This window comes from Acanthopagrus latus, chromosome 21, assembly GCF_904848185.1.
Source record: "Acanthopagrus latus isolate v.2019 chromosome 21, fAcaLat1.1, whole genome shotgun sequence".
NCBI classification, from domain to species: Eukaryota; Metazoa; Chordata; class Actinopteri; order Spariformes; family Sparidae; genus Acanthopagrus; species Acanthopagrus latus.
This window is the reverse complement of record NC_051059.1, coordinates 15,355,936-15,369,969: the sequence shown is the minus strand read 5'-3', so window position 1 is coordinate 15,369,969 and position 14,034 is coordinate 15,355,936. Positions and strand designations below refer to the sequence as shown.

Here is a 14,034-nt window from a genome sequence, read left to right as displayed (position 1 = left end):
TCACAAATAATCAAAGTGCTCTGATAAGTGAATTGTTAGGTTACAGGTCCCTTTTTATTGTTTGCATTGGTATCAGCGTTTCAAGGACATCTTTATAATTCTTAAAATATAGACTTCTTTGTCTTTCAGTCTAAAGACTCACAGTGTAAATTAACAAATGCCGGGCTGTTTGTGCTTTGTTGTCGTGAAAGAAACGTCATTATGATGGTATCATTAAGGGAGATAAGGTCAGGATCATTAGGGAATAATGTCCTTTCCTCTTTACCTTGATGGGAATCATGTCTCATTAGGATCTGAATTGCAGATCACTCACACAGACCAGAGTTTGTGCGGCTGGCGGCATCAGTTCCTGTTTGCATTTCTGCGGGTCTTCGTTCAACCAGTGCAGCTAATGCCTGCACAGCAGCATGTGCAACCCCAGAAGCTGACAGCCGTCTCCTCACACCTGCTGTTTCCAAGTGGACGTTAACCCGGACGAAATGCCAGTAGACTCGAACAAGGGCGTGAAAGCACCGATTGTTTTCTGACTGAACGCATTAATGGAGCAAAAGGGTCTGGGAGGGGGAAAGTCAGCGGATCAGCTCAAATGTGCTGAAATTCAAGTGTGCAGGATGGCATAGCAGCAGTTTGAAATGTAGAAAATGACATGCTTGATAGCTGGGCTGTCACAATATCAGATACTCATATTCATCATTATTGTGGCGGGGGCAGCTGTAGCTCAGCGGGTAGAGCAGGTTGACTAGTGATTGGAAGGTTGCTGGTTCAAATCCCAGCATCCAGGGGGCAGAACTGAGCTGCATGTTGAAGTATCCTTGAGCAAGATATGAACCCCAAAATTGCTCCTGATGTGCAGCTGGCCATCGGTAAGGGCCCTGTGATGAGCTGGTGGCGCGTCCAGGGGTGTACCCTGCCTTCGCCCAGAGTAATAACTGGGATTGGCTCCAATGACCCCGCAACCCCTTGAAAAAGGGAGGATACAGTGGTTACATCTCCGCGCCCCTCACGGATAAGTGCCAGACAACGGAATGGCCAAACAAATACAAAATAAGGATTATTTAATTTATTTTTTTTTTTCTCGCAAATATTCACAGTAGTTGTGTAATGTGTTTCATGATAAAAAAAAGAGATTAACTCTCACTTTCAACAATATGGGACCTTTAATGCCTTTCTTAATACCATTTCCTGTTGCACAAGAACATAAATAAAAATATCCTTGATAATGAGGCAGTTTGAAGCAGTAAGAAGAGCTATCTGTGTTTGGTTTTAAGATGCTGTTTCCCAGAGGTGCTGCATAAAGTCAGTGGCTCTAACTGATGTTCAAATCTGAGTATCAATGGGTTTTAATGTAGTAAATCAACAGTAAAGAACAGAATAATTGCTAATTGGTCCGTAAGGAATGTGAGATTATTACATTATCAAAGACAGTGTCTGAGGACCAAAACAAATAAATACACTGTATGATGTACTGTGGAAATATCTGCAATGGTCAGAACAATTAACTAATTTGAACTTGTGCTTGTCTTCAGGCTTTGTTTACAGGAACTGCACTGTTGGTGGCTGGTCAGAAATGTATCCACCCTATGAGGAGGCCTGTGATTTCAGTGACTACAGCGAGCCTGAAACTGAGGTAAACACCCATGTTGTTGTAATCGTGCCAATCAGTTAAGCATTCTCATATTGTTTCTGCTTCCTCCTCACTTGTCTTCAGACCTATTGGAGCCACGCTGGCAGCACGCGGTGACGTAGGGACACTTTTAGCATTGACATCCTCACCGATTTTGAGGTTGAGGGATGAATCCATGAAGGACAAACAGACATTGTTAGTCTTTAGTCTGACCACCTGCTATACTGTAGTTCCTCGATCTGGTTTGTGTCTTGATAAGAAATGTGTGCGTGGTTTTTTTCCTGTTCCATTGCTACGTTTGTTGGCATAAGATTGGTGACAGTTCCCACCCTATAAACCCAAGTATACATAAAACGTGCATGTTTAAAGCACATTTGGTGAGTTTGAATGTGTCGATGGAACCAGTGTTGGAAGGTTACTTTTGAAATATATCAGGTTAAAGATTACTTATAACCCTTATGAAAAGCAATAAACTATTCACTTTTTACATTTATTTGACTACTTTGTCATTACTTTCCTAATAACTGGTTTAAAAAAGCTTAATTAAACATAAATTTGTAACCCACTGGACAGGCATCGACACTGTGTGGTGTCTAATAGAACGGCTTTGATCACAGATAAATAATGAGGGTTAGGGTCAAATTAATGATTGAGCTTTTCATTTCCATTTTATTTATAGATAATAATGAAAGTGCACATGTAGTAACGCCCATCCCACTCAGATCCACAGTTTCAGACATTAAGTGTAACATTTCACTCCTCAAGCCATTTCCCATTCATACATTTGACATGCATCACAGTTTATTCACACTATCCGTTTCTCCCTCTCTTCAGACGAGTTACCTCTCCACGTTCAGACGGGTTTACACTGTGGGCTATGCCACCTCACTCATCTCCCTCATTACGGCCATAGTGGTGTTTACAGCCTTCAGGTAAGGACCGGGACAGCACACACTGTTCCCGATACACACACGGACAGAGGGCAGTAAAAAGGGACAACTGCGATGCTCACTGACCCAAAATTTATGGAGTTCAGTGCCCAAACTGGAGTGTTTAAAATGCTGGTGGTGAGCAAAACACAAGTATGCCAGACACAGATACAAATGTCCAGATTTTCCTATGACCGACTGTTAGATCAGTAAAGGCCCCTGTGAAGCAGTTGTTATGCAGAGAGGCTCGTGGATCCTCTTAAGCATGCAAATTCATGCGGTTGTTGTTGCTCCTCTTCTCATCTCATGAAATGCGGATTTACATATAAAGCATGAGTTGTGCACGAAGCATGATGCCTAAGAGCCTGTTTAGTGACTAATACTTTTTTATTTTATTACACTGGAAACTCTTACAGTTTTTCAAATTGCAGTTGGGCAAGTTAATGACAGGAAATGACAGAACAGCTTATTAATTTACTGCATAATGTGACACAGTGTTAAAGTGAACAGTTTAAAGCAGCTTTTAAAGACTCATATTTTTGGTTTCCCTGCCCACACATGCCCCCAGAATGGCTGGGTCTTCCCCTCCTCATCACTGCAGCCATTTTCAGCAAACAAGTTCAGAGAGGATGAAAAGATGAATGTACCGCTACCTGCTCTGCATTAAGCGACAAAGTGGCAAAGTAAACAAGTGTGGGATGAATAAAGTCAGCGTTGCAAAGATCTTTCTCCGCAGGGTTTGGTAGAGCCTATTACAGAATAATGGAGATCTGGCCTTTGCTTCTCTTGGTAGTGAAAATCATGCAATAACTATCAGCTGATGAGATCTTTAAATATTAGTTAAACTAAAAATGGGACACCAAGTGCAACAAGCAGTGAGCAGTCATTCACTCAGACAGGATATAAACAAACCCTCAGGCTAGTTGCATTGTTTGAGAGAGAAAACCAAGCCAAACACTAACACTGAAACCATAACTGTCTGCAGCTAACATCCATCGTAGCTCACAGCCCTGGTTCAACTGGGGTCTATTGAAGTTGACTGATGATAAGTGTACTTTTGGTGTCATCTCCAAATGAACTTGTAGCTAATCTGGCACAGCTGAAACAACTAAAATCTTGACACATATCCATGTCAAAACCAGTTGTGAGAGCCACAAGAATAAAACTGAATGCTCATGCCAGTTTGAGTCAGCTGGATAAGTAGGCAATTATTAAAAAAAGCAAGATTAAGTAACTTTTTTTTTTTTTTTACCTTAAACTAACATGATATATAGATATTACAGATAATATAACACCTTATAGATGTTTAACGTCACTTAACGTTAATGTCTGACATGATACTCATGTGACAAACAATAAAGCTGATGTCATTTTGAAAGACGCTGCTTATTTACATGCTTGTGTCTGCAAAGTCGAGCTAGCAGGCTATTTGCTAGCTTGTGAGTGTTGTTTTTCACGTCTGCTTTTGTGTCTTTCAGGAAGTTCCGCTGCACCAGGAACTACATCCACATCAATCTGTTCTCCTCCTTCGTCCTGAGAGCCAGCGCCGTTTTCATTAAGGACACTGTGCTGTTTGCTGATGAGAACCTGGACCACTGCTCTGTCTCCACGGTGAGACGGCTAATTAGTCAATAATGTTCCCATCATAGGGCGGATTTGCACATGTGCTGTGTGATTGAGTTAGCCAAGGACAGTGACAGGAAAGAGGAGTGAACCAGGGGGAAGACATGTGGTGAGCTGATGAATCATTTCTCTAGAATACTCACTCATTAGTTGACACGATTGATTTTCTAAACAAATGTGTCTAAAACAATGCATCATATGCATTAAATAATGCTTAATGCATGCAGGAGATCATTAGTGTCTTTGCTGCTGTGTAGAAATAACTTAAAACATCAAAACTACATCCTACCTCTCATCTTAATAAGCCCTTGGTGAGTGACTGGGGCCTCCCTGCTGTATTTCCTCAGCAGTGTGTGTCGGTTCAGTGTTAAATCACTCTGCGTTGCTGTGTCTCCTCCAGACGGCATGCAAGTCAGCTGTGGCGTTCTTCCAGTTCAGCATTCTGGCAAATTACTTCTGGCTGCTGGTGGAGGGCATGTATCTGCAGACCCTGCTGGCCCTGACCTTCGTCTCTCAGAGGAAGTACTTCTGGTGGTACATCCTGATTGGCTGGGGTGAGTAGGGATGACAGTCAGGTGATGTTCGGATACACAGATACAGATGGTTGAGAGATTGAAGGAAAACAAACAACAAAAGTGCCGTCTAGAAGTGGCGACTGTGAAGGTTGTAGCGTATAAACATCATGTTCACACTCGTCAAACCTCTGACCCTTCGTGCCATATGAAGAGGGGAAAGCGCCATCCATGATTAGAACCACGCCCATCAGGGCAGAAATGTCTCATCACTGGATGAGGGCAGTCACTCAGAACAACTTTTTCGTGATTTGACACTTCCCTTGAAGGGGACGAGTGGACCCAAACCATGCCAGAAAAAGTCCCCCCCACGGAGTAACACATTCGTCAGGGTCAAACATTCAAGCCTGAACTGTTCAACTCTCTCAGTGTGTTCATCTATGTAATAAGAGTTTCATATACTGCAGACTCTCTACTGTATAACATCCCTCTCTTATAACTGTCCATTGACTGTTCTTGCTGACACAGTCTGATCTCGCCCTGCACTGACATTCTGAGGGAGAGTTGCTCACCTTCTTTCTCCTTTTCATCAAATGCGCACTGACGACTTTCCGACCCTATTTATGGACGTCTGCCACGCAGATCGGAACTTCAGTCACTCACTTTTCCTAATGAAACACAATCTTTACTCTTTCAAAGTCACTTAGATCTTTTCCTGTAGTCATTTTGATACAATATCACGATCAAACAGTCCTGCTCAGCGTTTTTATACACGCCACAGAGCACGACTGAATGCTGTTTGCTTAATTAAACCATGTGTCGCACCTGATTTGTCATCTGTTTGGTACGTGCACATTAAACTTATAACAAACAAAATAAACACAAAATCACATAATGAAATCTGAATCACTCAGTCAAGCAGGGACATATTAAAAGATATTAAAAAAAAACTAAACAAAAGAAAAAAACACCGATATTAGTCACTCATCACACAGACTATTTTTGGAGGCCAAGCATCAATTGTTACTGTGTTGCTATCGATAAGCTTTATTGGATGAGCAGAGTGAGGAAAATGAACTCACTTAAAGCTAGAGTTGGTGAGTTATTTTAGAAACCTATTTCTTGTGTTGTATCCGGAGAAAATGTCTTAAAATCCCCAGAGCATTCACTAAATCAAATACTCTGAGGAAAGAAGGAGACAGGATGAGGTGTCTGTGGCTGTCACAGACCTCTAATGAGCTCATCCAAACACTACGCTCGTCGCTCCAGAAGCTTCCTTTCCGACCGAGGTTTGTTACTGATGGCTATGTTCCTCGCGTTCATACATCCGTGGCGTTTAACAGAGTTGTTTATTCGTGTATTTATTAGACTGAGAACAAGGCGAAGAGAGCTCTGTGAACGTGGCAAACGAGCTGCGAACACACATCTCTCAGCTGGCCGGCGAGAGCTGCGGGGAACCAAGTGCATTCATGTGTTTTGGAGGGAGACCTGAAGGGACGGGGTGGGATTTCTTGGTTGGATACTTTTTAAAATGTAGCTTGATCTTGCTGGTTTCTTAGTAGCTCCAGCTATAAGGCATCAAACAGAAAGCCAAGTGATCTTTTGACCCCGTGTCGTTCAGGCAAATTTGACCGCTGGACTGTGCATTCATTTATCTCCAAATGTTGAACGTACTCGGCTGTCGGCGAGTGTGTCGGTGTGTTTGTGTTCGGCTCAGCCTGCGACTGGACTTTAACAAAAACAATCAAAAACACTCTCTTCTGTTCTGCTCCCTCTGGTCCCTCATCCTTCTCCCCTTTTAGTGTCTGTTTCTCTGGAGTAGATTCTCTGAAGTTTTTTTTTTTTTTTTGCTGAAGTTGGGAAAACACTTACATTTTTTGTTATCTGGTAAAGGTTTTGTAGTCTTTGCCGTGGATCAGCAGCATTCAAACACTCGTTTTACATTCTATGATTGACTTGGTATTTTGCTGTCTATCTACTGTATGTTTCGTGGGCCTTCACTTCATGAGAGTGGAATGAAAGTATGCTTGAGTTGTGCAGTCTCAACCTGCTTTAAAGCCCTCGAATTCATTCACAAACAAGTCAGCTGAGTGCAAAACAAAGTCACTCAAACGGGGACATCACGACGGTTTCATCTGCGCGGGGGACAGCGCTACACATCAAACAAGCGAGAATATGACAGCGTGCAGCTCAGGGGACATTCTCACATATCTGTGACTTAATGCTGGCGAACATACGCTGAAATAGACCTAAGAGCGTGGCCTACTTACCACACTTCGGTGGCTCAAGCCGGGCATAATAAAACTGCAGCCAGCAAATCTTTAATTAATGTAGTCTAAGCTAAACCCCCCTGACTCCCATGCAAGTCCAACGCTGATTAATAGACTGTCGTATTTTACACCCTGATGAAGGCCCTGTGCTGAAATGCATTGGCGAGATTAAGAGGATTCTTCCATAGATACCTCTCTGCTATATGATATATTCACATTCAGTTTAGAAATCTCCAGACAATAACTCAGTCCCTAAAACCTGGGAGCGTTTTATTTACACAATAGCAGCGACGGCAGCTGTACATGCTCTCGTTTTTCGCCGCTCTCCCTTTGTTTCCTCCCTTATCTTTTCTCCCCTCAGCTCTCCACAGATGTCGTGAGAGCTTTTCCTCCGTGTTATCCTGTGTTGCTCAGTCAACTGATTCCTATTTTCTTCCCATTTTCATCTGATTGTCTTGTTTTCGTTTCCTGTTTGCCAGGGAAATGTTTCTTGGGATGGTTCACAGCCCCTGTCTGTATCATTATGATCCTGTTGCCACAATTTTACAAGGCAATGAAGAAACTCCAGGCAGTTTTGGCAGTTCAGGGCAGGTGAAGTAGCTTCATACATGTTTCGGACACAGAAGCTGAGATTTCTAAGTCAGTTCCTTGAAATTTTAACTAACGTAACCTACAACTGTCAATTCAAAATTTCCAGAGTTTTTTTTTCTCTTTTTACTCCAATCTGCTTATTGTAAGAGTTAATGAGACATTTTTATGCTCAGTAAGTGCCGAGACAAGTGAGACAGTCGCACGTGCATTTCTAATGAGGAGAGAGATCAAACTTATGGCAGGATGCGGTGAAGTGTGGCAGCAGGGCAGATGCTCAAATCCCCCTTCAGTCCACTTGAGCAGATCCTCAGGGTACGAGCACAGGTTGTATCAGTTGTCATGAGGAAAAGTTCCTTGCTCAGCATTCAGGCAGATGTGACTGTTCAGGTACGGAGCTTTTGTAAGCAAATATTTAGTGGGGTGACTGGGGGAGCCACTGTATACAATAAGATAGTTAGAATTACTTCTGATTTCCAGAGACAGAAGTACTGTAGGGCAAATTGAGGAGGAGGTTGTCAAAAGAAGTTAGAACTCTATGTTTGCTGAGTTATTCTTTTGGTCTGTGAGGGGGCAAAAAAGCAGGTTTCTACCCTTTTTAGGCCAATAGTAGCGCTTAACACTGTCTCACTCCTGACTCCCCAACTTTTCTCACTCTTTATACTTCTGCACTACAGGGGCACTTCAAGAAGTGACGCTAGAGGGGTCACTACAGCTTCAATGTTAGAAGTGTCATGAGGCCAGGCTGCGTTATTTGACACATTGAGTGTAAGAACAGGCTTTAGCAACATGGCGGAAAGAATTTTGATGCCAGTTGAAATGATCGGTAATACATTTTGTATAAAAATACATGGTTCACAGGTGGTTAAACCAACAGACTTATTCCCTGAATGTTCATCTAGTGGCACCATCAGGTTGAAATTTTAGTTGTCTTGAAATGCCTTGACAACTTTCGGATGGATAGCTTTTAAAACTGGTCCCGATTTCAGCACCGTCTACGTTTATGACTGAATAGCCTGAAGGTTGAACAAGTTAAACGTATAACCTTGGCTCAAACCATCAGCGTTTTAGCATTGTCAATACAAGCACGTAGCTTTTAATCATTCATTCAAACCACCGCTATTCCTCAGCAGACACTCACAGAGCTGCTAGCACAGCTGTCGTCTGAGGAGGGTTGATGAAGGAGAGCTATCACCGTGTTAAACTTTGACAGGAAACCATACGAGCCGGCTAAATACCTTCACAGATGGTTCAAACATAAGCATTTGTTGCTAAGGAAGATGCGGATGTAAATAATGCTGTCCTGAGGATTTGTTTTGTTACTACCCAGTAATTATGTCTGTGTGGGTGCTCACTATCCAGAGTCGCTCTGACGTGACTTATCCAATTTATTATTTTAGTCTGTACCATCTTGCTTCCTCTCCTGTCTCTTGCCTTTATCCTCTGTTGGTTTTTTTCTTCTGGCACTGGAGATGCAGGTTGGACCGCGGATGAGGTTGATACACAGTGTTTTATATCCTTGGCAACATTTTCATAAATCATGCATTAAACATGTGGTCAGGGCTTCAGTGTCGTTCAGATTAATTTTACTTGGCAGTAACACGACACATTAATAATTAATCTTTGCTCTTACTTTCTAGGGCTCCCGTCGACAGTTCTTATACTTTGGGTGCTGACCAGATTCTTCTATGATGACACCGGGTATGATGTATAACAAGACACTTAGCAAGCAGCTAACATCTTTTTCAATACGTCCCTGCTATAATAACATTGCACCACTTCATGTCAAACGGTGGTAGTGGTAATTCTTTGATGACACTGTTAACATCGTACTAATGCTGAATTTCATCTGGCTTTAACTGCAGTTGCTGGGACGACACAGAGACTGTCGCTATTTGGTGGATCATTAAAGGACCAATCACAGCTTCGCTGCTGGTGAATGGAGCACCACATATGAGTGGATGATGAATGACTGAAAATTATCTATCTGAAACAAAGTGTCCTGCGTTTCACTTGGCTATCACTGGCTTATTTTAGCAGTTGTAGTTTGCTAGCTACTTAAGATAACGGTTAAAGTAGAGCATAAAAACTCTGTTAAATCCGTTTGTACACTTTTGCTCTTTTTTTTTTCTTTTTGAATGGCTAAATAAAACACACCAACATTCAAAAGTTTTTTTTACAAGCCTTGGCTCTCAATTCAACCCCATGTTTTCCCCATCTACGGAGAAATCCAATGTTTGACACCTACTTACAGTTGGTTAGCAAATGGCCACTGAAAAGTAATTTCTCTTAAATTCATAGATACACAAAGACAATTTAACGCAAACGCTATTACCGTTTGCTTTGTGACAGTGAGTATAGCTGAATGAATTGTTTTGCACTAAAATACTTTTCTTTTTTATTTCTCTAGTTTCTTGTGTATGTGTGGATTATGTCATTTGTGTAATTTCTCATATGTGTTTGCATGTGCTTTATCTCTTCCAGGTCAACATTGTCATCTTCATCAACGTGATACGGATTCTTGTTCAAAAGCTTAAATCCTCAGTCATGGGTGGAAACAACGACACTGGACATTTTATGTGAGTCACACGTTACTAACACGGTTGGACCTTCAGACACTTGCGGCAAGGATTTTACCTTCTAAACGATCACACAGTTCGACTTAGTCTAGAAGTGGTTGTTCTTACAGGGAGCTTTACACGCTATCAGGGCGGCAACAAGGATGTATAGGAATATATGAATCTTATATCACAGTAAAGTCAGCATATACCATGAGCTTCAAAGAGTTTGGGGCAGTGGAGGGGCGCTGCATCAGCAAATGGTGTTGGCAAGCGAGTGTCTCACAGAGCAACTGGTGAGAAGTGTCAAGCTACAAAGGGCTGCCTTGTGCAGCTGATAATGAGATTGGATGTTACTTCCCAGCAGGTAACCAAACAGCTGATGAGTGGACCACTGATTGTGAGGGATGAAAGAAGCAGCTGATGCCAATCAGCTAATGCAGGCGCCACTCCAAAGAAGCTAACAAACTGCCCCATATGTGACTCATTTTTCTTCACTTCCAGTTCCCGTCTGCCATTTAAAGAGGATTTTATCACCTCACCTGAGGATGAATAACTGATCTGACCAACAACAGCATTTGTTATCCTTTTTTTTGATAAAATATATTTATATGAAATATATTGATTATGGCCACAGAGTTGGGACTAAAGTCAGTAAATGATCTTTTAAAGAAAAAAAAAACAAAACGTTAACCTGTAAAGTTTGTTTCAGCTGTGAAAAACACAAAGTGACCAAAAGCAAAAGGTCAAATCTTATGTTCGAAAAGTGTTCTGGTGAGACAAAGATTGAAAAAATAAAAGGGAAGGCCGAACATTTCCTAACAATGTGCACAGCCTTCCCTTCCTTTCTTTGATGCCTGCCTGCGAGCCACAACAAGAATGAGTGCAAAAATTGAAACCAATTTCACACACAATTAGAGCTCTTAAAAGAGGATGCCACCTAACCAGCATCAGATCTGACCACATTCCACTGTATAACCCTCTGTGACAGGGAGCAACAGAAACCTCAAATCTGTTGTAACATTCCACCTCTTTGTTCCAGACTGAAATATCTCAGCTATAAGCACTAATGGCTAGATTCCTGACACATATACAGACTTTTATTGTCCAGTGTTAATGTAATTTCAAGCAGGAGAGACAGTACAGAGTAAAGAAAATGTTTTTTTACTGCAGTTAAGTGATACTAAGTTTTGACATAAAGTCTTCGTCGATAAGACACTACAGGGAGATTTTCTGATCGAAGGGCAGCAAGAAAAATCCCCTGATGGAGTCCAGACTCTGGTAGTGGCTGTTGACTCTTCGCAGATGGAAAGACTGGGTGTGGATGGGGAGGCAGCGGGGCATGCAAAACAAAAACCAGCTGCATGAATGAACTAAGGCAGGGAGGTTTTTAAAAGGACAGCAGCCATATGATAGGCTAACAGTGAAGGTTTTGTTGCTGCGCTATTGGATAGAGGTGCCCGGCTGATGCGAGCAGCTGATACCAATCGACAGCTTGAGATAATTAGGCAGGAAATTGTGAGTGAGCACTGAGAGAATGACAGGATGGCATGAGGAATAGTCTTGAAGACCGCAAATTTGCAAAAGAGAAGTCATGACACTTTTGCAAAACAGCCGTGCCACGACAAAATGTCTGCTGTGGAAAAGGTCCATCAGGTGGAATCCCCTGACATTTGGAAGACATTTAAATCCTCCTCAGGATGAATTGTATTAACTTTAGTGATCCCCTGACTTTGTCTTAATGCTAAGCTTAAGCAGTAACGTGATTTTATTACCTTAGAACAAGCCAGAAGGAAGAGCCCAGTGCCAGCCCAAGCCTCCCCCCCCTTTATTTAATATGTAAAAAAAAAACAAAAAAAAACAAACTTTTTTTTTAATTTAATTTTTTTGGTCTACAATAGCTCAGGACCACTGAACCGAACAACGGCTCTCAAGAGGGTGTTTTGTAGTTTTTGTGTTTTTAAAAAGCTGTGGTGAGGGTCGAGATTAGAGCCACTAAATCTTACACACTGGACCTTTAAATTGCATCATGTGTACATTCTGTTGTGTGCAGTGTTAGCATGCTGATCTAAGGCGCTAAACATAGTGCACAGTATTTGTTACACATCAAACTCTGTGTCAGCTTGCTGTCATTGTGAATTTGCATTAGTTGGCTAAACATTATTAATGTGCTAAAATGCAGCCTCATAGAGCAACTCAAGCTTACTTTCCTCCACAGAGTACAGTTGGACACAAGACTTTTAAGTTCTTCTTTTAAAAGTAAAGAAGCAATTGTTCAGTGTCATGGTTAAACTGCTGAGTATGAGATTTGAACATGTTGGGAAAAGGATGGCGGCATCTTTGAAGAGATTGCTATGAACAGGGAAAGGAGAGTGAATTGATGAAATCCCTTGGCGAAACACTGAACGATTCCTCGCAGTCCAGAAGAGAAATTGCTGCGTCCATGTACCTGCTGTGGGAGCCCAGAAATCCGGCTTCACTGAAAATGAATCCCCCCTTTTTCCTTTTCACATTTGGTCGTTGCAGATTCCTGCTCAGCTGAATTAATTTAGAATGAGAGCAGCACACAGAAATAGATCCAGATGCCAGAAATAGACGTCTCCTCTATCGGCGTACGACAGGATTGTTCCACCGGTTCACAGAGTGTTTCGCACTTTCAAAAGCTTAATCTCTACCTTACAAACTTCAATTTGATTCAGACAGATCTGTGACATTCACACAAAGGTTTAAATCCCTGGTGCGACAAATTACAGACACGATCCTATTACAGGCTTGAAAATAATCTGATGGGTAAATTTTCTTTAGTTTCAATCATTCAGCAGCAGAGCAGTGAAGTTATCCACGGTCGGAGTGGTTATTTTAAATTATTTAGACATTTCAGATGACTTGTTGTTACGTCCTATAAATGTAATCATCAGAGAACCAGACAAACGTCAGACGTCATTGTCGATGTTGCTTTAATCAGTGTTTATTGATCCATGATAGATTACGACTTGACTTGGCTGTGAGAAATCCAGATTGTTAGATTTGTGCCCAGATAGTTAAAATGAGAGAATACACATGTGAAAATGAAGAGTAAGAGAATAACACTTTTTTTTTATTATTGGATGCATCACACAGGTGAAGAATTTTTTTTGTAGTAAGTGTCACCACAATTAATTGATACTGACGCTATATTTAGACATCACTGATTCGACCAAAGCTCTGAGCACAATGCATCATTGTTTTGTATTTTGACATTTTAATCTCTTGCACTGATAGGCCGGCTGACGGTCTTCTCTCAAAGGTTACTAAAGATTTGATCTGCCACATCCCGTCTGCCTCTGATGAAACTTGGCCAAACGTTACGTTCCGTCGTTGGTTTCTGGCATTTAAAAGTAAAACGCTGATTGGACTGACACCGATAAGGGTGCATATTTCACACTCTGAAAAGGCCACGATGACTACAACTACAGTCTTAGACTTTTTTTTGTTTGCTCTCTTTAAAGCCCCTGAAAACTTGGTTTGAAATTATCAGGTTATCTTTGCAACACTACATTTTAATAAGAGGGGTTAAAAGACATTATTAGTAATTTAGAATTAAACACTCAGAACACGGTAACACAAGTAAACTCTCATCAACGTGGTGGCATTTAAGACAATGCAATAACAATTTGAACACAACATTTCACAAAATGTGACATTTCACTAATGCAGCAGCATTTCAGAGAACAGCTTTCAAATAACAGTGTTTTGTTCATTTTTTTGTGCATGTTTTCTGAAATGTTTCTAAATCCTGATTGGTTCATGGGAGTATATAGATGCTTCTTTGGTACATTTGTATCCGGTGTTTTGTTTATTGGCTCTTGTGCATACAACTGTGCACTGCCTGGGACTATTGATGAAACAACATTTCACTAGATTTGTGTGTAAAACCTCTTCAAGCTTGAA

The 14,034-nt window shown here is 41.4% G+C and overlaps 1 protein-coding gene across 2 annotated transcripts in view; it reads left to right on the top strand.

The window, feature by feature from the left end:
• Positions 1-14,034, top strand: part of LOC119011518 (vasoactive intestinal polypeptide receptor 1-like) — a 37,112-nt gene that overhangs the window by 15,156 nt on the left and 7,922 nt on the right. For both annotated transcript variants that reach the window (XR_005072209.1, XM_037084708.1), the window contains exons 4-10: positions 1,527-1,627; positions 2,459-2,556; positions 4,032-4,164; positions 4,577-4,730; positions 9,187-9,247; positions 9,412-9,481; positions 10,031-10,125. Coding sequence is in view for 1 of the 2 variants with exons in the window: in XM_037084708.1 (XP_036940603.1) it covers positions 1,527-1,627; positions 2,459-2,556; positions 4,032-4,164; positions 4,577-4,730; positions 9,187-9,247; positions 9,412-9,481; positions 10,031-10,125 (712 nt within the window). In the remaining variant the exon portion in view is untranslated. The remainder of the gene's footprint in view (positions 1-1,526; positions 1,628-2,458; positions 2,557-4,031; positions 4,165-4,576; positions 4,731-9,186; positions 9,248-9,411; positions 9,482-10,030; positions 10,126-14,034) is intronic.